We start from the raw sequence: 26,910 nt of genomic DNA on the forward strand, positions 1-26,910 counted from the left end.
CAACCCGAAACGCCACCCATTCCTTCTCTCCAGAGATGCTGCCTGTCCCGCTGCGTGTCACTCCAGCACTTTGTGTCTATCTTCGGTTTAAACCAGCATCTGCAGTTCCTCCTTAAAGCTCTGTCCCACTGTTCATTCAAAGAGCTCTCCCGAGTTTGCCCTGATTCGAACTCGGAGATTTACGGTAATAGCCGCTCGTAGGTACTCGGGGCTCTCGTGGACATTTTTCAACATGTTGAAAAATATTCACGAGTCTTCGCGAGCTTACCGCGTTTCCCGAGTATCTGCCGCTAGCAATGATCCGCTAAGAGACTTCCCCGAGCTCCCACGTACTCGCTACGTTCATTCTACGTGCTTACCAAGAGTTTGATTTTTTTTTAAACTCGGGAGAGCACTTGAATGAATTCGTACAGTGGGACAGGGTACACATTATTTTCGATTTAGATTTATCCCCAGTTAATTAATGTTTACGTACTTTTGGGGAAAAAAAGTGATTTCGTTCTGCTTTCATGAAAAATCACAATATTTCAGATAACCTTTTCGTACTTGGACACAATTGTTTCCAATACCGGCGCTGATTTCCCTGCCTTATATCCTCCAACCATACTTTTAGCCAAAAGGAAAATTACACGTGTCATTCAGAGAGGTGGGCGAGCCGAACCGATGAATAAATGACATTTTTATACTAAATGCTGAATGTTCTAACTCCCAGGGAAATAAACTCCAAAGCGACATCTAGGTGGTTACAAATCTGCGTCAATACCAATTCTGTAGACTATACGACTCATTTTGAAACTTATTGATAAAGGGCGAGTGTTAAAACAAACAAACTCTGTTTAAATTGGCCAGTGAATCCTTGAAACCTGCGTCTGGTTGTTCAGTAATTCTTAGATTTCCGTTGTGTATATTTCTATATGCTCAGCTTCGATAAATAAAATTGGTAAACGGGCTTCAACTTGCTAAATTTTACTAATCGAACTGCATTCACATCCGCAGAAGTGAACTAACTGCCAACTTGTCACGTTGCTTGCATCCAAAGTGTTCCTCGTCTCGGCATTTACTTCTCTTTTGAAATGGAAGTTTATTACACTATTATAGGTGGAAACCCACAAACCCAAATAAATAGGAAAACATATGAATCAACAGTACATTCCAGTGTGTCTATTTATTTAAATGTCTATTTGTTGGTCTCAGATCCTCCGGGGTGATATTAATGTACTCGAATGAGGGAATAAATGACATTATAAACCGTTGTGATTTACTGGCCACATCCATGCTACAGTGTGCGAAAAATAGTGAGAAATGAAATGAATGCTATCAGGAAATAGACCATAACCTTACCGCAGCATTGCCAATGCAAAAACATGCAGCGTTAGATCAAAGTTTTAACATAGAGAGTGCTGCGCTTCAGAGTATTGGTAAAACGATCACAAATAGACTGTGACATTCGAGTTAGACCACACGGGATTTCAGGCAAGTGTTAAAACTAAACTATTTCCGATAACGCGATGCTGTAGAATATTACGAGGGGCTTGGCAAACCACTCCAGACATCCGAGCGCGATGGGTTTATCTGCCACCTCGCCCGTTCAGGAATCCAGCTTGTAGGTTTTGTTTGATGAGACGCTAATTGACCAGGCTGCTCATCAGATGTGACTGGCAACTGACCTGTACATCCCTCGCTTCCTTCACTGCCGAGTTCTTAGCGACTTTCAGCGTTGTCCACTTTTCCAAACCCGAGATCAAAGAGCAACCTAACGAGACGCGACAAAAGCTGGAGATATTCTGCAGGATCAAACGACCTGGCAGCCACGTGAATTTCCCGACTGTATAACAAACACAAAATCGCCATCCTCTTGCCTCCAAGGTGGAGAAATCAATATTACAACAATACAAGCAATTGAAACGACAGCCAAGACATATTTAGATCTTGGGTTACACAAAAAAGCTGGAGAAACTCAGCGGGTGCATATTTAGATCTTTCTCGTTATCTTCCATGTTTAACAACCAATGCATTTAGCACTGATTTAGCGACTTTTCCGTCTCATTAACTCGCGTTGGTAGATCGAGAACCCGCTGAGGGGTTTATTTTATCTGACCGTTTGATCAAATGCACCATGATGTGATCAAAGACTTTATTGTAATCGATTCACTGCAATCGGAGACGTGACCACGAATGTGACTTATTGCAGGAGCGAGTGCAGTGATTCCTTGGATAGACACAAAATGCTGGAGTAACTCAGCGGGACAGGCAGCATCTCTGGAGAGAAGGAATGGGCGACGTTTCGGGTCGAGACCCTTCCTCAGACTGGTCAGGGAAACGGTGATGGTGGAGAGATACAGAACAACGAAGGAAAGATATGCAAAAAAGGAACGATGATAAAGGATTGTAATAAGCTGTTTAAGAAGGAACTGCAGATGCTGGAAAATCAGAGGTAGACAAAAATGCTGGAGAAACTCAGCGGGTGCAGCAGCATCTATGGAGCGAAGGAAATAGGCAACGAAACGTTGCCTATTTCCTTCGCTCCATAGATGCTGCTGCACCCGCTGAGTTTCTCCAGCTTTTTTGTGTACCTTGTTAGCTGTTTGTTGGGTGAACATGAGAAGAAGCTGTTTCGTCTTGGGTGGGGGAGGGATGGAGAGAGAGGGAATGCCGGGGTTACTTGGAAGTTAGATAAATCAATATTCATACCAAGCTGCCCAAGGGAAATATGAGCCGCTGTTACACCTCTGGGCTTGGGTGGTTGGACGGGTTTGTTCCATTGCTAGTGCATCCTATGAGGATGATAAACTGCTGACGCCTGGGACTGGGGGGTTTGGCCGCTGGGCTGGTTGTTTAACGTTATCCCCCCCCCCCCCCCCCCCCCCCCCCCCCCCCCCCCCCCCCCCCCCCCCCTTCATCTATCAGGGTCGCCCCACCCCTTGTCCAGCTATAGGGGCTGGAGCAGCGGCATCAGCCTCCAGAAACACCGGCACGTTGCAAGGCTAGCGAGCACAGGACCAGCGGCGAGGTGGGAGAGACTGCCGCGGAGGACAAGGTTACAACGGGGCATCCACAAGGCGGTGTCCGGCAAAGGCATCATCTATCCCAGGCCAACATTGCTGACAGTCGGGGAGATTTAAAGAGCCACCCGGTCTCGGGTACCGGCATCTGACAATGTGAAAGCACCAATCAATGGCATTTTCCCCGCAGTGTGTGGCCGATCTAATTACGATCCGGATCGAAGCATTTTTAATATGAACTCCACATCCTGGCTGACCCTGCCTCTGGTCGTGTTATGGGTCGCGCCTCGAGTCCACTCGACATGGTGGTAAGTCACTCAGTCAGGCAGTGGTTCAGCAGCAGCAGCAGCGAGTACCAAACGTGTAGGAAAGAACAGCAGATGCTGGTTTAAATCGTGCTGGAGTAACTCAGCGGGACAGGCAGGGATGGCTGAAGAGAAAGGGTCTCGACCCGAAACATCACCCATCCATTCTCGCCAGAGATGCTGCCTGTCCCGCTGAGTTACTCCAGCATGTTGTGTCTATCTTCGGGTTAAACCAGCATCTGCAGTTCCTTCTTACCCAACTTTCCCCAGTCACCCCCGGCTGCAGGGCGCTGACTACACGCAGCGTAGTGTTTGTGGCACAGTATATCATAACTTGTTCTATCATCTCTGCACGAGAAGCGCTGTTTGAATCACCACATTTGTGAACTAAAAGCCCTCACATTTTCATTCATTTTCTGTCATCGAGAGAAGGGATAATTTCGCATAGAAGCCTAGAAATGACATGGTTACTGAATGTGACCGGTAACATTCGCCTTCATTATATGACATCCATGGATATCAATAGAAGTAACGCCAGCTTGCATCCTCACCCGGATTTTATATAGGGTAAGCGCAACAAAGCCTAGTTATAACATTATTAATTATTAATGATAGTTCAAACTGAAGAAGGGTCTTTACCCGAAACGTCACCCATTCCTTCTATCCAGAGATGCCATCTGTCTGTCCCGCTGAGTTACCCCAGCATTCTGTGTCTATTTTCGATGTAAAACAGCATCTGCAGTTCCTTCCTACACTATTGACGCCAGGCTGAGACTTACATTAACTGCGAGGATTTTAGGCATATACCACGCTCTTCTGATGTGCTTTTCTAAAAATGTTTTTTTTTACACTCTATATCTGAAGGGTTACTAGATGAAAATTCAGATTACCAGAATTTAAGATTCTGATGTGATGTATTTTCAACTAGGCTGGATCTTAAGTAGTAATGCCCCTGTCCCACTTAGGAAACCTGAACGGAAACCTCTGGAGACTTTGTGCCCCACCCAAGGTTTCCGTGCGGTTCCCGTAGGTATTTGTCAGTCTCCCTACCTGCTTCAACTACCTGCAACCTCCGGCAACCACCTGCAACCTCCGGCAACCACCTGCAACCGCACGGAAATCTTGGGTGGGGCACAAAGTCTCCAGAGGTTTCCGTTCAGGTTTTCTAAGTGGGACAGTGGCATTAACTCAACTAAGAATACATCATGTACAAATGCCTATTTCTGCAGATTCACTGCCAATAATTAGATCAAAACCAATGATCACTGTTCATGTGTAGGACATGTTTATTTTGAAGGTCTACTAGCTAACAGGGTGACTTGACAAGGAGAGAAGATCAAATGGGGGAAGTCTAAATTGAACAACTCCATAGGTGTTGTTAATATAATGTTCTTCAAGAACCCTTGTGCCCCAGTGGTAACTAACATCCTAAAGCAGCAGAACCTAATGCTGCCTGGTTTATATATTCCTACACAAGAAGGGCAGCAAACCAATATCCTGTAGTCAGCTAGATGATGTACTCCAGAAGAGGCGCGGAACAGTGGCTACACACGGATTGCTCAATTGATCCCAAATATCATATCAGTCATTGAGTTTAATGTTCAGTAATTCATTAGATTTTATTTCAAAATCTGGATAAAACAGGGAATAAAGCGTATTTCCCAACAAAAACTGGAAATTAGTGGAGTAGCATTCCCCTCCTGGGGAGTGAATGCTGAGGATAAATATTTTTGGTCACTATAAAATGATGTAGCTGCACAGTTGTGAGAGCTTTGGGATGATTAGCTGGTTTGGCCTCACCAAGAATGACATACAAGTAGCTATCCTTCAGTCTCAAGCAAGGTACTTTGCACAAGGTAGAGACAAAGAGGTCTTCCTGGAAGCACATACCCAACGACAAAGCTGGAGGCAGAAAGAACTGAAGATGCTGGAATCTTGAGCAAAAACAAAGTGCTGGAGGAACTCAGCGGGTCAGGCAGCTTTGCCAATTCTGAGAATAACTCCATTCATAACTAGAACTTGATGCTTTGCAAGTTGATTACCTTCCATTCATTGGAAAGTGTGGGAAGGAAGAGGAAGGGAAAAGAGGAATGTATGGGAATGGGGTTGAAGCGTGGGGAAGGAGAGATACATATAAGTTTGCAATCATTGAACATTATTTGAAATATGTTGAATATGGCAGCCTCTGGTTATTTATTTTTAGCTAGTGCGTGATAGGAAGTCTGGCGATGGGACTTGACCAGAAACATCACCTATTCCTTGTCTCCAGAGATGCTGTCAGACCCGCTGAGTTACTCCAGCGTTTTGTGTCTATCTTAGGTACATGGGTGCCCTTGGAACCCGGGTGATTTGTGACAACATCCCTGGTTTGGTGAGCAGACAGCGACAACTGTGTCACAAACACCCAGATACAATGCAGTCGATTGGAGGTGGAGCCAAGGAGTGGATCGCAGAATGTCAACAGCAGTTCCGCCACCACCGCTGGAACTGTAACACGCTGGACAGAGACCACACACTCTTCGGTAGAGTCATGCTTAGAAGTAAGTAAAATACTGAATCTGCAGCTGACTATTTTCTGTAATGTATCTTCTGCTTTGCCATAAGTGAATCAGTTCAATTTGTTGGTCTTTGTGGGGCTATAGTTCAGAATGGAAACTAAGAGGAATAATGATGAGATGATGAGTCTGAAGAAGGGTCTCGACCCGAAACATCACACATTCTTTCTCTCCAGAGATGCTGCCTGCCCTGCTGAGTTACTCCAGCATTTTGTGTCTTTCTTAGGAATAACGATGAGCTGGCTTGCCAAAGATACATTGTTAGCTTGTGTCAGGATGGCTAACCTTACAACCAGCATGTCTTTATGTATCCAAAATTCTATTCACAGGATGCAAAATTATTTTTTCTAGGGAGTTCAGACGGGCAATGATATGAATGAATAAATCAACAGTATGTGTTCTGTGTGGTATTGATTATAAAATGCACATATGTGTCACCAGGTGGTTTGTCTCTAAGCATCTGGTACTCTCATGCAGATTTGCATTAAAAAGCCACAAGATGTCCTCCCCTTTCCAAGCACCGATACATGATTTATTTGTGGCGTAAAGATGGTTCAAATGTCTTGGTCTTTTCTATAAGCATGCATGCTTGTTATGTGGTTAGCTCCCTCCTTGCAACAGATTTAAATCAAAGATTGTCTGATGTTTGCTCGTCATGTTAAATATGTTTCTATCTCCTCAAGTGCTGCCTAACCGGCTGAGTAATTCCTCATTCTTTGCTTTAATTAATGATGTTCAACTTTTAATCAAATTAGAATCTGAGCTACATTGCGAACATTTCAACATGCCCAGAGTGGAGATGGTGAATTCTGGACATACTCGGCAGGTTAGGCAGCATCAATGAGGAGAGAGACAGGACCAACATTTCAGGTTGATAATATTTCATCAGGTGCATCCATGGATGCTGCCCGATTGTCTGCATATTTGCAGCATTTTCATGTTGATTACAGATTTCCAGAATCGTTCTGCTTTTCATAACTTTCATAACATATTGCTGAATGTGAATGTTATGATATTTCGTTAACATTTATAACATTGCAAGAACCGGCTCAACTCATCCCACATCGAGTCATAGAAATAGCGGGAGAAGTCTGAAGCATGTTCAAGGAGTCGGTAGCGTAACACAACTATCCTGCCTTGGTTGGGTGGGACAACATAGTCTGAAGAAAGGGGCAACATTGAGGTGTGGGGATGGAGTTTGTAGCAGCAGAGGAAGGGGCAACATAGCAATGGGCAGTTGGATCTGAGGTAACAAGGTCATGAAATGAAGGGCATGAAATGATCCACAGGTCATGTAGAAACCTCAGAAAATGTCACTAAAGATGTTACTTTTGATAATCAATACAAAAGCCATGTCAGCAGTACATCGATCAGGGTTAAGCTCCCAATACAGGGGACGATACAAACCTCTCAGGACTTCTGATCCCCCAAACTACATTATATATGAAATAAGAACTTGTCAGACTGGAAGTTAAATGTAAGTCAAGAAGGCAATTTAGGCGTTCAGCAAGTCAAAGCAATGAGAGGTTTGCCTTCTTACAAGCCAAGACTGCTCGTTTGTAATGTACTAGAGATTCCATCAATGCTTGGTACAGGTAATTAAGGTTTTTCAGAATTGTGATTTACAGAGAAAATTTAATTTTGTTGGCTATTACATATTAGTACTTTTACAATACTATTTTGCCACTATAACATTGACACTATTTTGACACCATAAGGTTACTCCAGACAATGAAGATAATTTATTAATATAATATTATGTGTATCATGTTCTGTGAGCTGACAGCTAATAAACATATTCAAATCAAAGAGCAATGTTTCTGTTTCTGTTGGAGACAAGAGTATGTTTTGTTATTGTTGTAAAAGGGTTTTTATTGCAAGGATTCCAATATGGAAGCCATATTCTCCACGGTTAATGTGGACTTTGTGCTTCAAAAGACATGTTGACCATTTGCCCTTTGTTGTCGTGCACAGGTAGCAGAGAAGCTGCCTTTGTTTATGCCATCTCGTCTGCTGGGGTGGTGTTTGCCATAACAAGAGCCTGCAGTCAAGGAGAGCTCGGCTCCTGTTCCTGCGACCCCCAAAAAAAAGGCATCTCTAAGGACCACAAGGGAACCTTCGACTGGGGAGGATGCAGTGATAACATTGACTATGGTATTAGTTTTGCTAAAGCATTTGTGGATGCTAAGGAAAAGAAAGGGAAGGATGCCAGGGCACTGATGAACCTGCACAATAATCGATCTGGGAGAAAGGTGGGTTCATTCCTATTCTGCATCTTGTTGTAAGTGTAGAATTGGCACGTGTCACTTTCTAGTCAGGATTAGGAAGCACGTCTACTTCTTAAACTTGAAAAGTGAGGGGAAAAAACACTTTTGCTTTTAATTCAGAAATATGCTTCAATAGTGTTAGCATGGAAGTTTTTAACATGTTGGACTGTTATGCTTTCCTTCCCTCACGTCAGAGACTGAAAGTCAACATCAAAGATGTCCAAAGATGTCAGCGCAACAAACGTGGGTGAAGAGTAGAACACTTCTATTTTCATGCAAACAAAGTGCTTTGACTAAACCAGGAAAAAAAACAAAGGCAGAAATAAAAGCAGGAATGGGTGACTTGTTGGGTCGAGACCCTTCTTCAGACTGATGTCAGGGGAGTGGGCTCTCTTTCCACTGACACCAGTGTGAAGAAGGGTCTCAACTCGAAACGTCATCCATTCCTTCTCTCCGGGGATGCTGCCAGTCCTGTTGAGTTACTTAAGCCTTTTGTGTCTATCTTCGATTTAAACCGGCATCTGCAGTTCTTTCCTACACATAAAAGTAGGAAACATAGAAAATAGGTGCAGGAGGAGGCCATTCGGCCCTTTGAGCTAGCACCGCAATCCATTGTGATAAATGAATGGAGTATATTTACATTATTTCCTTTATCTGTGCAGTGTGGCTATCTCGATTGTAATCATGTATTGTCTTTCTGCTAACTGGATATCACGTAACAAAAATTTTTCACTGTTCCTCGGCACACGTGACAATAAACTAAACTAAACTAAAATTACAGATCCCTTTCTTGAAACCATGTCCACTGAACTCTGCAACTAAATGAAAGAGCACTTCAGATCAACCTTGTCAGCCCTTCTCTAAATCTCAGGACCATCTAATCTCACTCAGGGGTGACCCTGGTTCATTCAGGAACAATATTATTGACGGAGTATTGCTGAGATGTTGATGTCAAAGTGAAGTTATTGGTGTGGTTCTGAAGATGTTCTATTCTTTGTCCTTTAGGCTGTAAAACGATTCCTGAAGCTTGAATGTAAGTGCCACGGAGTTAGTGGATCATGTACATTGCGAACCTGCTGGCTTGCCATGGCAGACTTCCAAAAAACTGGCAACTACCTCCGGAGAAAATACAACGGAGCTATCCAGGTGATCATGAACCAAGATGGCACTGGGTTTACAGTAGCAAATAAGAACTTTAAAAAACCAACAAAGAATGACCTGGTGTATTTTGAGAGCTCTCCAGACTACTGTGTGATAGACAGAGAAGCAGGTAAATTGTCCTTCCACTATTTAAATTGTGGTTCATTGAATATGGTTACAGTTCACATTATGGTAGCAGTTCACTTACATTATGACCTAAGATTAAACTGAGCTGAAATTATAAAAAACATTTTCATATTATGGTAATTATCGTTCTTTGAAACTCTCTTCCAGAACAATTCTCAATATTTTTCATCGTAATTAATAAGTTTGTTGTCCGTATTGGGAACGGATTTTAAAGATATATATTTTTTTTTATTTATTAGTACAGTAAGTTACAGTAGTACAAGCCACATATCTTATTACATTTATTTTTCATTTTTTTTAAGCTTTAAGGAAGATAGAAATAAAGAAAGTAAAGAAAGAGAGATAGTCGTGTTAGTGTGAAAGAGTGATTAAAAAGAAAAACCCATTAAACAAAGAATTAGAGAAGAAAGTTAAGAAATAGGCCATGGGAAAAAAAAAAGAAAAAGAAACAAAAGCTCTATTAAAAAAAACGCGCAAAAAGGGATAGACCAACCATATTTTTCATCCCCCCTTACCAGAACCTGATACCATTTATTTTTTAAAGTATTGTTGCACCTTATACTTGTAATAAGTCGATAAATGCAGACCACATCTTTTGGAAGTGGGCTGATTTGCCTGCAAGAGGGAGTTTGGGAACGGATTTGTAGTCACTTTATTACCCCAGTTTTTTCAATCCAGTTTTTTTTTCTAGTTTTGAGTTTAAAGATACAGCATGGAAACAGGTCCTTCAGCCCAATGAGTACATGTCAACCGTCAGTCAGCTGTTTACACTAGTTCTGTATTATCCCACTTTCTCATCCACTAGGGGCAATTAAGAGAGGGCAAGTAACCTACAAACCCGCATGTCTTTGGGGCGTGGGGGAAACCGGAGAATCTGGATGAAACCCATGCAGGGAGAACATGCAGACACCACACAGAGTGCAGGATCAAACCCAGATCGTTAGCCCTGTGAGGCAATAGCTTTGTCAGTGTCACCACTGTGCCACCCCACAGTGGAATAAAATAATTCGGACAATTTCATTCTAATTCAGATACAAGCTGACGGTTTATTTTAGCAGTAATTTCAGTTACATTTCAGAGTGTCAATTGGGAAAAATACTGCTGTTGCGCTACAAGTATTCTGAGGTAAGATCAAGAAAGACTGCTGCATGATGTAAGTGGAGCTGCAAACTGCATCCCAAGTTTGCTGAATCTAATCAAGGTGAAGGGAAGCTGCTGGAAAGTAGCAACAGGGAGAAGCCATTCTTCACAAAACACCTCGCGTGGACACAGCATGTATAAACTAGCAAAACATCTAAGGCAAGTTCACAGGAATATTATCAAACAAAAGTTTACACCTGGTCACTAAAAGTCTACACCTGGCCACATACAAGGTGTAAGGGCAAGTGACCGAGAGCTTGGTCACAGGGACAGAGCGTTTTAAGAATGTCTTGAAAGAGGAAAAATAGCTGATGAGGTTTCGGGAGCTGAGGCTGAAAACATTTATGGGATTGATTAAGAGGCCAATCTTTTTTTTAATCATTCATCACTAGAAAGTGGGTATTACAAATAAGGCTGCCATTTGTTGCCATCCTTAATTGATCATGAATTAATGATTTGGAAGTTCATTTCGAACGGTAGTTAGAGGTTATCTGAGAACGTGGGGTATCATAGAACTAGTATGAACAGGTGATCGATGGTCAACATGGACTCGGTGGGCTGAAGGGCCTGATTCCTGCTGTATCTCTAAACTAAACTCAACTAAACTGGAGCTCTGGGGTGACAATTCCACCCCTTAAAGTAGATCAATGAACTGGACGTTACCCTGCAATAAACGGGAAGTTCATTGTTACTGCTACTGACTTTTTCACTGCAGATCACATTTTAAATATTTAATTAATTGCATTTAAATCGCACAACTGCATGGCGGGCCAGATCATTAGTCTGGGCTCCTGAAACACTGGGTTAGACACATAACCAGAATGCAACCGTATCTTATCACAGCATAACTGAAGGAATAAAGAATCTCTAGCTGGTGAGACTGGGGAAACAGGAGAGATAAAACCACAGCAGCATTTGAAAAAAGCATGAGAATGCTGACGGTTCAGCAGCAGTTAGCCGGGCATCGGTAAATGGGTCAGCTTGCACAAATGGATGAATGATAAAATGGTGCAAGAATGGACACAGCCAGCAAAGTTAGCGGTAATTTGTTCTCAACAGCCATCAGCTTAGTACAGCATCTAACAAAAGATTTACATCTCTGCATTTACTGCACAACTAACTTTCAGAATTATTCAGCAATAATTGAGCAGACAGAGATATGTTGGGAGCGGCAAAGATGTTTTTTGCTCCGATAAATTTCAGTTTTGTCATTCTTAAAAGAAGAAAGCGAAGAAACCAGTGCTAGTGATGCTTAAAGGAAAGAAATCAATCAGGGCAGGAAATGAATACTGCATGTGATACAATGCATGTTATAGATGCATTAAACAACTCCTTAGGCTCACATCATAGCCTTTTTGACATCCTTCTGCCTGTTTTTATAAAAGTGTTAATTTCCAAAATATTATGTCTAATTAAGAGATTTCTGAGCATTTAAGTTCAACAGGGAAGTGTTAAATCAAAATTGATTGTGGAATGATAGTCCCACAATTTAGTTTATGTAAATGTTTACAAGTACAACCTGGAAACAGGCCCTTTGGCCCATTGGGTCCACTGATATGATCGAGCTAATCGATCACACGTACCCTAGCTTATAAATATAATGATTTTATATAATATTTGCCATAATAATAGTTTAGATTCAATAATTGCATAGTGTACTCATATTAAAGTGGATATCCCATTAATGAAATTAATCCTTTGGGCATCCTGGGCAAGGATTGAACTTGGTGAGATGCAATAGCATGGGTTTCCTTGATGATTTATATTATGTGGGGGATTTTCCTGGTAAATGGGTAAATGCCAACAGTTCTAAAGAGCACTCTTGACATTTACCCAGTTAAATGGGAGCAAAGCCAGGAGTAGTGTGGCAGCAATATCACACGCTGCTGGTCTGCACTTTTCAGCACCAGGTCAGTGGGTCTGTACTGCCACTCAGTAGACAAAATGTGTGGGAAGGAAGTTGCTGCAGGCTCTGGTTTAAACCGAAGATAGACACAAAAAAGCTGGAGTAACTCAGTGGGTCAGTCAGCATCTCTGGAGAGAAGGAATAGGTTGAGACCCCTTCAGGGACCCTTATGCCCCTGTCCCACTTAGGAAACCTGAACGGAAACCTCTGGAGACTTTGCGCCCCACCCAAGGTTTCCGTGCGGTTCCCAGAGGTTGCAGGTGGTTGTCAGAGGTTGCAGGTAGTGGAAGCAGGTCGGGAGACTGACAAAAACCTCCGGGAACCGAACGGAAACCTTGGGTGGGGCGCAAAGTCTACAGAGGTTTCTGTTCAAGTTTCCTAAGTGGGACAGGGGCATGACTCATCTACAGCAGTGGAGCTCCATTTTATTGAGAATACAGAATTCCCAGCTACCCTGATACAGGATCCACCAGGATCCATCGGGATATTAGTGAGGATTGGAGGATTAGGGAAACCAAGTTCCTGTGTTTTTTACCTCTTCAGTTTAATAGATTGGTTGGAATTATTTAAATGCCTTATCTGGAGACAGACATGGGCTTTTAAAAACCGTGAGCAGTTTTGATTACTAGCAAAGCTGGCGAAAAGCCTTTGTTGCCTATCAGTACATTGAGGGGATCTCCAGAGCAGGACTTCTTCAAGATGCCACTGGATGCCCTGCTACTGCTACAGTCTGTCTCCAGATTCCAGGATGCTCTGGGTCAGGGGAATAGGCCTTCAATCCTGATCCATATGAGCTTGGTGTGACCATGGATAGTAGTTGTGGGCTGGTCTCATTAGATTATTTTAATATTCTATTGCTCCAACATACTACAAAACATATTTTGAATATTAAATATACTCGCTGCTGAGAAAAAGGAAATGAGTTTGTAACATGGATCCAGTTTTTGCCCTGAACAACTGTGGGTGGTAATCATTTGACAGGAGGAGCAGTATTCTAGCACTAGGTTACGTCTATATAATTCTTGGCAAAGCTACAGTGTTCAATCATCTCTGCAAATTTTACAGTCCTAAAGCAAACATTGGTGTTCTCTGGAAATGTTTGCATAACATCTTGCAAATCTGTGCTTTTGTTTCACTGACACTTTTTGTTGGCACTCGCTTGCGTTCTTTAAAGTCCATGTGGTCATTTATCAGAATGTATTGCAATCTCCTGTCGTGGGTGCCAGGACGGAACTACAAGCTAATGATAGGCAGGAAAATCTTACTTCATTAGAAACCGCTTTAACGTTTTTTTTTCCTTTTTCAATAATGTTCTTGGTTGCCAAGGGCAATTGACGTTAAAATATACACAGTATGTTTTGCAGCACCATGGAAACGGTAATCATTCAATTCGACAGATAATAATTGGTTAGAATAAAAGTATCCGGGCTTTTTAAAAAGCACATAACTTTATTCAAATATATTATGTATAAGCATGGATCCAAAATTCATAACAACAAGATCATAGAAAAATTGATGACGGTACAAAGAGTTGGCATTTATAGGTTTTAAAGGCTGTGTGTCGAGTCTATTTTTGTAACATCTGTTCGTTTCATTACATACAAATAACAGTAAATGTGTTGAAAATGAAGACAGTCTGTGGAAGGTTTCTACTACTACTTTTCCTTTCTACCTTCCATTTGACCTGACAAAACAGCAATATGTCAAGAGCAAATTTCACAGTTAGATCTGTTAGACACCAACACTCAGTGCTATACAATGCAAAGAACTGACACTAACTGGCAACAACGTATAAAACAAAAGCTTTTAAACACGGCAAAAGTAGGATCCATCTTGAAAATTGTAATTACAAAATAGAACATCAAAGATTCAATGGTGGCACAAGGAACTGCAGATATTGGTTTACGAAAAATGGCAGGAAGTGCTGGAGTAACTCAATGGGTCAAAGACCCTCCCTAACACAGAATTTCCCTTTTTCTTCTTGCGTATGGCGTACACAGCCTAAAGTTGTAGGACAACTCGTTCTATTTGATCTTATTTGATTGTGCATGCCAGGTTGATTGCATTCGTCGAAACAGGGCGGACCACATGAAGGTTGCAATCTCCCACCCCAGAATTTCCCTTAGTTGTTGTGAAATCTAGATGAAAATCATCGATTCAGGAATACATGGTAATTTCAGCAGGCATAGATAGTTCACTTCGCCCAACCTCTGTATAATGACATTTATCATTAATCCATATGATTCTTTTCCAATTAAATCTCCACATTTACCATTTTCCTTATAGAAACATAGAAACATAGAAATTAGGTGCAGGAGTAGGCCATTCGGCCCTTCGAGCCTGCACCGCCATTCAATATGACCATGGCTGATCATCCAACTCAGTATCCCGTACCTGCCTTCTCTCCATACCCTCTGATCCCCTTAGCCACAAGGGCCACATCTAACTCCCTCTTAAATATAGCCAATGAACTGGCCTCGACTACCCTCTGTGGCAGAGAGTTCCAGAGACTCACTACTCTCTGTGTGAAAAAAGTTCTCCTCATCTCGGTTTTAAAGGATTTCCCCCTTATCCTTAAGCTGTGACCCCTTGTCCTGGACTTCCCCAACATCGGGAACAATCTTCCTGCATCTAGCCTGTCCAACCCCTTAAGAATTTTGTAAGTTTCTATAAGATCCCCTCTCAATCTCCTAAATTCTAGAGAGTACAAACCAAGTCTACCCAGTCTTTCTTCATAAGACAGTCCTGACATCCCAGGAATCAGTCTGGTGAACCTTCTCTGCAAAACTGTACGCAATACTTCAGGTGTGGTCTCACCAAGACCCTGTACAACTGCAGTAGAACCTCCCTGCTCCTATACTCAAATCCTTTTGCTATGAAAGCTAACATACCATTCGCTTTCTTCACTGCCTGCTGCACCTTGCATGCCTACTTTCAATGACTGGTGTACCATGACACCCAGGTCTCGCTGCATCTCCTGGTTATGTCTTTTCCCCTTTAGCCATTTATTTAATTATCTGTGCTTCAATCTCTAACACAAAAATAATTTCACAACTTCACAACTGGCACTGCATTGAGATATCTCCTGCCGACTGTTGTAAGTCCCTTGCCTTTCATTTTAAATCCATGCGTTCTCGTTCAAATGTCCGTGAATTGCTGTAAATTGTCTGATTCCTTCATCCTGATTTCTGCCATCCTGCCAGAGCTTTACACTCTTTTATCACCTGCTTCCATAATCAATCTTCTTTGGTGATACTTTGCTTGGTATTTGCCAATGATACATTGTTAAATGGATATATACTTGAGTTCCAACAATACTGAGCATTAAGGCCACTTTCAAATATATTTAAGGAGATCCAAGGAACTGCAATTGCTGGTTTGCAAAAAAAGACACAAAGTGTTGGAGTTACTCAGCAGGTCAGGCAGCATCTCTGGAGAACATGGATAGGTGACTTTTCGGGTCGGGGCCATTCGTCAGTCGGAAGAAACGTCACCTATTCGGGTTCTCCAAAAATGCTGCCTGATCCGCTGAGAAACTCCAGCACTTTGTGTCCTTTTTGTAAACATTGGCACCTGCAGTTCCTTGTTTCTACATCTTGCTGCGGTGCCCTGGCATGCACCCATTCTCCCCCCTCCCCTCCCCACCTTTGACAGATCAAAAAATCATTGCAATTCTCACATTATGATAACAAATAACAATGACCAATTTTCTTGAAACACAAGCTTGCAATGTCTTGGCTAAGCATCAAGACTGCAGACACTTGAGTTCCTCCTGGCATCCTATATATTGATTGAGTATCTTATCCATCATTCTACATGCCAAGCAGAACAGTGAAGTGACAAGTCTTATATGACATATTTACAAACTCTATGTTTGAGTGATGCGATTTAAGGAGAATATGATATTGTAGAATTAGAAATGTCCAGATTATAAATGGTCTGTAAAATATCCTCCATACTTTCTAGTGTTGGTTTTCAATCATTGAATTTAAAAGGGGGCTGCTAGGTAAGGAAAAAAATCATGATTACAGGTACAGCACCACATACAGATTCACAGCTAAAAGATTTGGTCCATGGCCACTGCTCTGATTGATCCTTGGTGCCTGGGCTGCATGTAATTCAATGATGGCCTCACCAATAGCAAGGTCCATCATCAATCAGCAAGGCATGCAATGCTGAAACAATCAAGGATGGTTCTTCATGTCAACTCCAAGGCCAATAGCAGCAGAATATCTTCCATTGCAGCCTAAGCTGATCCTGGGAACCATCATGGTAGACATGGATGCACACAATTGTAGCTGACTTCAGGCTTCATACCCCTGGCCTGTCTTGGCTACTCCAGCTTCTTTCCTTCTCTCTCCCACCGGGCAAAAGGTATAGAGGTGAAAACGCACATCTCTAGATTCAAGAACAGTTTCTTCCCAGCTGTTTTCAGACAACTGAACCATCCTACCACAACTAGAGAGCAGTCCTGAACTAATCTCTCCTTTATCGGACTATCTTTGATCGAACTTTGTGTGCTCTATCTTGCACTAAACGTTATTCACTTTATTCCCTTATTCACTGTGAATGGCTCGACTGTAATCATGTATTGTCTTTCCGCTGACTGGTTAGCGCACCTTGGTACATGGGACAATAAACTAGACTAAACTAGGAGGCAAGCATAGCATAGGGTGCCCTGTCCCTATTGCATGGTAATTGCTATGTCTGTTCAGACTTTAGTCTTTAGAGATATAGAGACTGCAGTGTCCAGCAATCACACCCATATACTAACTTGCACACACTAGAGATCATTTTACAACTTACCAAAGCCAATTATCCTACAAACCTGTACGTCTTTGGAGTGTGGGAGGAAACCAGAGCACCTGGAGAAGACCCAAGTGGTCACAGGGAAAACGTACAAACTCTGCACAGACAGCAGTTGAGCCCGGGTCTTTGACGCTGTGAGGCAGCAACTATACTGTTGTGCTACTCTGCCGCACAAGTGTTGTAAAAGTTCACACTCCCTTCTATTACACCGGCATCTTATTGTCATTTCCATCAGTATCTTTAGTTTTAAGTTTAACTTTATTACCGTTACATGTATCAAGGTACAGTGCATGGCATCCAAACAGATGGGATACAATCAATCAAGTCCAACTCTAGTACAGTAGTTGACCATGGGAGAAGATACAGAGTGCAGAATATGGTTCTCAGAATTGTAACGGATCAGTTCCATAGACAAAGTCCAACGTCCACTATAAGATAGAGATGAATTGGATAGTATCCTATCTCTTGGAAAGACCATTCAGAGGCCCAATAACAGAGCGGAAGAAGCTATATAATGAGCTTAAAATGGCATTAAACAATGTAGCGATAAATATAGGATTATTTACACCTTTCATTCCAGTTTGTGTTATTTTCCAGCAACTGCCAGGAACAATATCATGAGCACTTTGAGTGAATCTCACTCTTTCATATCCAGACATCCCCCAATCAGACAGGATATGTCATCGATAATGTCACCCATTCCTTCTCTCCAGAGATGCTGCCTGTCCCGCTGACTTACTCCAGTATTTTGTGTCTATCTTCGGCTTAAACCAGCATCTGCAGCTTCTTCCTACACAGAATATGTGGCTTTGTTTTCTTGTTCCAAAAGATGCATATATAAACTTTAACAGACCCTAGAGATTACCACTGTCTTTTGCATTTAATCTGTATGTTGATTGAAGATGTGTTCTACAATGTATGACTATTTAGATCCCAGTTGCATTGTAGATGTTAGTCTTGATCAGAAGTCATATATATACATCAGCTTTATTACTACTGACAGTGAATGGCGTTCAGCCTGAAGGCAATAAGATTCACTGCAACTGTGCATGCAGGATTTTTCTCACAGTTTTGCGATTTGCAGTTGCAATTTATTATAGCGGCAGAAATAGTGGGTCTTTTGAAGCTCTGTTAGTATTGAAACTAATCTAAAAAAGCAATGACATGTATATTTAAACCATGCAAATTAGAAAAGATCCCAGGTTCAACTTTTGGTCAGTGCTGAGGTGACTGATACAGAGTGCAGCTAATCACTGGTTCTATTGTCACGATACATCATACAATAAGGATACCCCAATCAGTGTCCCGTCGTTCACGTCTGAAGCCACCACAAAATTGGTAACCGGTCTGTATAATTGAATGTTGCTGTACTGACTTCTCTGAACTTTGTCTCATCTTTAATTCTCCTAATTGAGCAGCAGGTTTCATCATTCATCAGGTTTTATATTGGATCTTATAGAAACTTACAAAATTCTTAAGGGGTTGGACAGGCTAGATGCAGGAAGATTGTTCCCGATGTTAGGGAAGTCCAGGACAAGGGGTCACAGCTTAAGGATAAGGGGGAAATCCTTTAAAACCGAGATGAGAAGAACTTTTTTCACACAGAGAGTGGTGAATCTCTGGAATTCTCTGCCACAGAGGGTAGTTGAGGTCAGTTCATTGGCTACATTTAAGAGGGAGTTAGATGTGGCCCTTGTGGCTAAGGAGATCAGGGGGTATGGAGAGAAGGCAGGTACGGGATACTGAGTTGGATGATCAGCCATGATCATATTGAATGGCGGTGCAGGCTCGAAGGGCTGAATGGCCTACTCCTGCCCCTAATTTCTATGTTTCTATGTTTCTATGTATATATTCCTGAAGCTTTCTGTTGACAATCTTCAATAAAAGCCGCAGGGGAATAGGGAAGCCTTCTCACCGACACTCGTACTTTTAATTCCTATATTTTTCAATGGATCTTTTTATGTAATGAACATCACAAGAAGATCCAAAACACATGTTCATTTACTTGGGAGTCTGATATTTCCAGCGCCTGAGGGTACAAGTGGTTATTTACCGACTGATAAAGATAGTCCAGCTGTTCATTCTGCAGCACACTAATTCAACAAAATCTTACCTATAGGATATTTTGGATCCCCTGACTCGTTCAAGAAAGCCCAGAACTCAGAGTCATTGAACAGTCGTTACCCGACCACTGATAATACCCACCAGAGTCCAGTCCATTATATTTAACATCTTGCATTGCTTCAGTGGAAATATTTTAAGAATTTTCCAAAATAGACATTAATGACAATAATGTATCTTTAAGCTCCTGGCTTCAGGCACAAATGAATTGTGATAAAATCATTTTCAATATTTCCCCAACACACTTTCCAATGTCGTTATACCACAGTGCATTCTATCCAGTTTAAAACAAAATGTCTGTACAATAAAAGATGTATTTACAAGCATTGGATGAAACGCAAAGCTCCATTTTTTTAGACCAACTCTTGTGGACTAATAGAGCAATACATTAAATTCAACCACAACAGCACCCATAAGTACACTATAAGGAAATATACTGGAGATAATGGCCTCCTCAGTGGTGCCAGAGAACTTATGGATGCATCTTGTATGACTTTCATTGGTTCTTAATCTTGGATGATTAAATTCAAAAAGAGCCTGTCCCAGTACACCAAAGTACACAAGATTTGGGCAGCATGGTGGCGCAGCGATAGAGTTGCTGCCTTACAGCTCTCACAGTGTCGGAGACCCGGGTTCGATCCAGACTATGGGTGCTGTCTGTACGGAGTTTGCAGGTTCTCCCCGTGACCTGCATAGGTTTTCTCCAAGAGTTTCTGTTTCCTCCCACACTCCAAAGATGTACAAGTTAGTCGGCAATTGGCTTGTTATAAACGTAAATTGTCCCTAGTGTGTGTGTGCAGGATGGTGTTAATGTGCAGGGATCGTCAGTGCAGACTCAGTGGGCCAAAGAGCCTGTTTCTGTACTGTATCTCTAAACTAAACTAAACTGAATTACCCAGACTAAACATTATTAACAACATTTTACACACATAAAGGGCCTTAGCTGCCTCTTAAGGCTACATCATTTCATCCCATCAGACACATTCCTTTTGTTCCATCCATTCTACCCAACTTGCTTGCTTTCTCTCTTTCTGATGAAGGGTCTCAGAATGAAAGAATTAAATCTCTTTCCACAGATGTTTTTCCAGCATTTTCTGTGTTTATTTAAGATTTTCAGCATCTGCAATATTTTTAATTTACATTTCTTTCTTGCTGATATCAGGCAACTGTATAACTACCACAAATCTACCACAACTAGATGCAGTCCTGAACTACTATCTACCTCATTGATGACCCTCAGACTCTCTTGGACCAGTCTTTACTGGCTTTACCTTGCACTAAACTAAGGTTATTCCCTTATCATGTATCTATACACTGTAAATGGCTCGATTGTAATCATGTGTGGTCTTTCTGCTGACTGGTTAGCACGCAACAAAAACTTTTCACTCTACCTCATATTCAGTTCAATAAACTAAACTGAATTGATCATTTCCCAATTATATTTGCTGATTCCCCAATTCTAACTAAATCAAATAATTGCTAAACAAATTGTTCAAATGTCTGCCAAATCTGATATACCAGACTGGTTATCATATCATATCATTATCATAAGGAATGTGCTAAGGTATAGAATAGATGCTAAAAAGATTGAAGAAATGCCTCGACACAAAAATGTTGTCAAATATTCATATTTACCTTACTGGCTGAAAATAAGACCAAACAGAGGAATTTAGTCAAGTTTTAATAAGGCAGTTAATATAAACAGTCCCCTTTTAGTTCCTGAACAACATGAGACAGGAAATCTGTATTACTCTTGTAAAGCTTGTAAAACTAGAAGATTAACCTTTGTTGAAAACTGTACCTAACATACATTGTCCATTATTACCTGATAATCCATCGTTGATATTGACTGTGAAATGTGGACATGTTGCATTGTAAAATAATCACACTATCAAGTCTGGTATTTGCACCAGGAAATGGTCTGTTAAGGACATTATCTTGAACATGAAATACAAGCAGTGGGCATGACTGCTGCTGGGTAGCACAGTGGTGCAGCTGGTAGAGCCCTTGCCTCGCAGTGCCAGAGAATTGGTTCAATCCTGACCTTGGGTGCTTTCTGCATGGAGTTTGCATATTCTCCTTGTGACTGCGTGGGCTTCCTTTGGGTGCTCCGGTTTCCTCTCACGTCCCAAAGACACGAGGGTTTGTATCTATAATTGTCCCCGGTAAAGATTACCCCTTGTGAGTAGGGGGTGCGGGTGAATGCGAAATAACATAGAACTAGAATATAGAATGGAATAGATAGACACAACTGCCAGAGTAACTCAGCGGGACAGGCAGCATCTCTGGAGAGAAGAATGGGCGATGTTTCGGGTCGAGACCCTTCCTCAGACAGGTAATCGATGGTTGCCATGGACTCAGTGGGCAGAACAGTTTGTTTCTGTGTGGTATCTTTCACTCAATCAAGGCGCAACAGTTGAATATCATTGATACTGTAAATCTAAAATAACAACAGAAAATGCTTAGCATGTCAAGCAACATCTTTGGGGACATGATATATCTGTGAATATAAGAACAATAAAATTGTTCGTGATAAATCTGCTGGATTTGTGAGAAAAGTAGCAAATACTGAAAGTAAAAGAAGTTCATCACCTGAAATGCTAACAAATGTGGTATGACCTATTACATTTCCAGCATGTTTTATAAAAAATGTTCATTAAATGTGTAAATATAAATATGTAAATAATTTGAGCCCGACCAGAACATGTTGGAATTTTAATCTCTGTCGTTAAGGTAATTCTAATACGCACCATCACCAGGCAAGATCCACATCTAACTTTCAGTTTTAGTTTAGTTTAGTTTAGAGATACAGCACGGAAACAGGCCTTTCAGCCCACCAAGCCCGCACCGACCACCGACCCCGCACACTAACACTATTCTCCACATACTAGGGACAATTTTCACACTTACACCAAGCCTATTAACTAAAAACCTGTACTCTTTGGAGTGCAGGAGGAAAACGAAGGTCTCGGAGAAAACCCACGCAGGTCATGGGGAGAAGGTACAAACTCTGTGCAGGAAAGCATCCGTAGTGGGAATCAAAGCCGGGACTCTGGCGTTGTAAGGCAGTAGCTCATCTATGCTTTTGTTGGCCTTGTATTTTCAATTTGCAGCCCACAAGCAGATGAAATACTTTTCCGGGGTGGACTGGTTATCTCAGTACCATCCATTCATTACTGTTGAAAGCAGAATTAATTATTGGGGAGGGGGATGAGGAGAAGACAAATATGGCATCGTTGAGATGTTTTAATGGCAAGTTAGTTTATTGAGAGCCCCTGTGTGTAGGATGGAACTGCAGATGCTGGTTTGGTTTGCACCGAAGATAGACACAGATCGCTGGAGTAACTCAGCGGAACAGGCAGCATCTCTGGATAGGAATGGGTGACATTTCAGGTTGAGACTGTCTGAAGAAGGGTCTCTACCTGAAACGTCACCACAGATGCTCAATCTGAAACGTCACTCATTCCTTCTCTCCAGAGATGCTGCCTGTCCCGCTGAGTTACTGCAGCATTTTGTGCCTATCTTCATTGTGATATTGTGAGCCCCTGTTTTATGTTCAAACAGAAGAACGATCGGAAGGGTAGGATTCCTCCCCACTGGGCCAATCACTTCATGGGAGGATGAAAAAAAAAGATATTTTTATAGTTATTCTAGAAAAACAAATCACAGGCCAATTTGATCAAATTGCACATGGTGCTTCATAAATCATCCTACCTTCCTAGATTATAACGCTTAGTAAAGTGTTGATAATGGTGTACCTGTCAACGTTAACAATGTAATGTAGAATGCAGATAAATTGCCCATTAATCATTCAGTCAAATGGAATGAACAGTGACAGTTTGACACCTTTGTTCCTTATCATACATCAGACAGTTGCATGCTAATCAGATACAGGAAATTAGACTTAGAAATAGTAGAAATATAATATTTTTCATGGTTAAAATATCTCAGCATTCTTGAACATGATAGAAGTTATTCATGTGTAAGAACTTGAATAAGAATCTAGTTGAAATCAATTTGAAATGTGCTCTTGAATCGAAGATTTATGAGGATGTTGCCAGGACTAAAGGGGGGGGGATGGTGGGACATGTTTTGAGAGGTGTTTTGTAATCCGGATTTTGAAATTCGGTGAAAAGAAAATCTATTAATATCTCCGCTTTCCATGTGACGTGGGGGTGTCACTGTTAAGCACTTGGTAAATTTCTCTATTAACATCGTATTAACATGATGTGTCACCAATTGTGTTTTGAGCTTCAAGTATTACTGAAGGTATTCACGGAGAATTTCTTAAAGTTCTCTGATGTGGGTACAATCACCATTTGAACTAATTGGATATATTGGCAGATGAGAAAGATTTAAACGTGTATCGGATTTAAATGGGTAGGGTCATTAAGGGTTCCGGTTGAACGGGTTTCCCAGCTGGCTGGCTTGCAAGTAAATCCCTCATTCAGATCACTCACATTATTTAGTATGTTTTTCCCCATATCTCTCTCTCCCCCTTCCAAGGTTGGTTCTTCTGTTTGCCTTTATTTGCTTCCGTTTTATTTGTTTAAGTGTTAGTTATCACATTGTAGCTTTTGAAGGATTCAAGCGGGTATCAGACGCTTTCTAAGGTCTGAATCGGCCCGTTCGCGGGGCCTTTCATCGCCCAGCGTGGCTTAAAATAAAACTGCTGCATCGAGGCGATCGAGGCCCAGTGTTGAAGCCTCCGCCGGCCATTTTTATGCCACGCCGGGCGATGAAAGCCCTCACGAATGGGCTGATTCAAGGCCCACAATTCGGGGCGGGCAAAGCTTCTGTTGCCGGAGTTCGGAGTCGGTCACCAATCTGGTCAGCTCCCGATGTTACCATCCACAGGGCCCACGGCCGAAGCCACGAAGCCTCGCATGTGTGTGCAGGTGTGTGTGTGTGTGCATGGGTGTGGCCACCAAGAAATTGTGTCCCTCCCCCCCATGTTTTGATAGTGATTAGTTACCTGTCACTGTCAGCTATTAGTTACCTGTTTGCAGTGTCACCAAGCTGATGCCATTTATGCCTTGTTTGCCAGGGTCTCTGGGTACAGCAGGCAGAGTGTGCAACAGGACCTCTCGTGGGATGGACGGCTGTGAAGTGATGTGCTGTGGCCGAGGCTATGACACCTCCCGCATCATGCGGGTGACCAAGTGTGAATGTAAGTTTCACTGGTGCTGTGTCGTCCGCTGCAAGGAATGCCATGAAATGACAGACGTACACACGTGCAAAGCCCCCAAGAACGCAGAGTGGCTGGATCAGACATGAAAGATCGGAGGAAGCACGGACAGATAATACTCGCCCTCTCTTCACCTTTAACAAAACCAGCCTGCCTCCATCTTTATTCTATCTGAATCTACAGGAGAGATGTCCCGCTGAGTTACTCCAGCATTTTGTGTCTATCTACGTCCTTTCTTTAACATCCTAAATTATTTTAGGTGAAGACATTGTTTTGTCCCTGTTTGGAAGTCAGTGATGCAAGACTTTTCTGACAAGGTAGTTCAATAGCATTTGCCTTTTCCTGAACACAAATGGTGTGTAATTAACTGCATTTGCCCATTTGGAAATCATATGAAAATCATAGCTTGGAAGTAAGGTTGAAAGATTCAATAAGAGTCTCAAAATCCTTTGGTTTTCATTTTAATATGGTTATCTCTATCCACTGCTCATCATCCATGCGGCATTGCAGTCCTGCTGCAGAAAGATCAGCATGCCTTTGTTTTCTGCCATAATTTGCTTTTCATAGACATGACCCAAAATAGGTATAATCCCCAACCAGGACTCAATGTTCTGCATCAGTTTCTGAACAAATGTCAGAACCAGGTTCCATACTGTATATAACATGTAGGGAGGAACTGCAGATATAGGTTTAAACCGAAGATAGATGCAAAAAGATGGAGGAATTCAACGGGTCAGGCAGCATCTCTGGAGGAAAGGAATAGGTGATGTTTCGGGTCGAGACCCTTCTTCAGACTGAGAGTCACATATGAAAGATATGCATCTCTTTCATTCATTTGTTCTATATGTATCTCTCTACATCACCGTCTATATCTCTTGTTTCCCATTCCCCTGACTCTCAGGCTGAAGAAGGGTCTCAATCCAAAACGCCACCTATTCCTTTGCTTCAGAGATGCTGCCTGACTCGCTGAGTTACTCCAGCTTTTTTTGCCTATCTATGATACAGTGGCTTCCTTGCAAACCTGGGCCTGGCAATCATTTCATTGAGATCTTCGATTGATTGATATTTAGTTAGATTCCCTTTGTCTTGTTCTCAGATGCATATTTAGTCACAGCTCATCTCCACAACTCAAGCCACAAACTGAGGTGGATTTCAGTCGAAGCTGTTTCTTTCAGCATGCTGCAATATTGGTGCTCACTCAACAATTGGTTCAGGTTGACCCGGTTTTTACAATAAAGTTCCAATTGTTGACGTCTCCCAGCGGTTCATAGGCTAAACGTGCCAATGGCATAGAGATCAATCTTATGATTAAAGTCAGGCCAAGGGAAGAAGCACATTCATCAACCTCAGTATTCCTGGTCTAGAGGGCGAGATAATCGTGCAGAGTTACGGCCTCATATCACTATTCTGTGGCTACAGCTAAAGGTGTGCCGACAATCACATCATATGGATCCACATGAGTCTAAAGTACCTCTTCTAAGAGTTTCATTCATTGCTACAGTACACACTTGAGCAATGCCCATTATTCAGGTATGGGGACCTATTGTTGCCAATGGAACTGAATTTCAATCTGCCCATTGCACATCTCAATATCGAATCAGAATCACACTTTATTGGCCAAGTATGTTTTGCAACATACGAGGATTTTCATTGGCCAGGTCAGTCATACAATAAAAAGCAACAGATCACTCAAAAACACATTTTAACATGAACATCCACCACAGTGACTCCTACACATTCCTCACTGTGATGGAAGGTGTGATATTGCAGCGTTCTCAGCACAAATATTTGTTTGCCAATTAAACAATCACATGCTAAGGTTCTGATTGTAAAATGTGCAGATACAAAAAGAAAATGAATTTCTAAAATAGCAACAACAAATGGCAATAATCTAATATTCAACATTGTAGAAACAGCTACTTCACTCCTATTAGTGACATGTCATCAGGATATGTCAATGTATAAAATATAAGAAAACTCAGATACCCTATGAATTTCTTACAAGATGTAAATTTAATGTAGGAAGTTAGCAGTTATATGTGGACGAAGAGATATCTTTGTGAAATGTAATACCAAGATACCAAGAGATGTTGAGTTTATTCTCATATGTTCAAGTACATTGAGGTACCGGACATTCTGTTTGACACCAATCTTATTTGCAACACCAACACAGGCACATTGACACAGACGAATAAACAAAACAAAATATGAGTAAATTATACAAAAATTAAACTTAAAATTACAAAAAGAAAGAAGATTGTGGGAAAAGCAAGACATTAGTGCAATAACATAATTAGAGATAAATAACCCATGGTAGTTCAAGAGGTCGT

General features: G+C 41.7%; 1 protein-coding gene across 1 annotated transcript; it reads left to right on the forward strand.

Moving 5' to 3' along the window:
- The first annotated feature begins 2,911 nt into the window (after window positions 1-2,911).
- Window positions 2,912-26,841, forward strand: wnt2 (wingless-type MMTV integration site family member 2). The gene is made up of 5 exons (XM_055650855.1): window positions 2,912-3,310; window positions 5,627-5,847; window positions 7,837-8,114; window positions 9,135-9,399; window positions 24,440-26,841. Exons 1-5 carry the CDS (start codon window positions 3,237-3,239, stop codon window positions 24,667-24,669), a joined length of 1,068 nt encoding a protein of 355 aa, XP_055506830.1. The 5' UTR covers window positions 2,912-3,236; the 3' UTR covers window positions 24,670-26,841.
- Window positions 26,842-26,910: the final 69 nt, after the last annotated feature.

Source organism: Leucoraja erinacea, chromosome 19 (genome assembly GCF_028641065.1).
Source record: "Leucoraja erinacea ecotype New England chromosome 19, Leri_hhj_1, whole genome shotgun sequence".
Lineage (NCBI taxonomy): Eukaryota > Metazoa > Chordata > Chondrichthyes > Rajiformes > Rajidae > Leucoraja > Leucoraja erinaceus.

Excerpts from the sequence above, each read along its gene's own strand:
- wnt2 (XM_055650855.1), top strand. The coding sequence starts at position 3,237 with ATGAACTCCACATCCTGGCTGACCCTGCCTCTGGTCGTGTTATGGGTC. Across the intron at positions 3,311-5,626 it reads CGAGTCCACTCGACATGGTG|GTACATGGGTGCCCTTGGAA; the intron begins GTAAGTCACTCA and ends TGTCTATCTTAG. Across the intron at positions 9,400-24,439 it reads TGTGATAGACAGAGAAGCAG|GGTCTCTGGGTACAGCAGGC; the intron begins GTAAATTGTCCT and ends CTTGTTTGCCAG.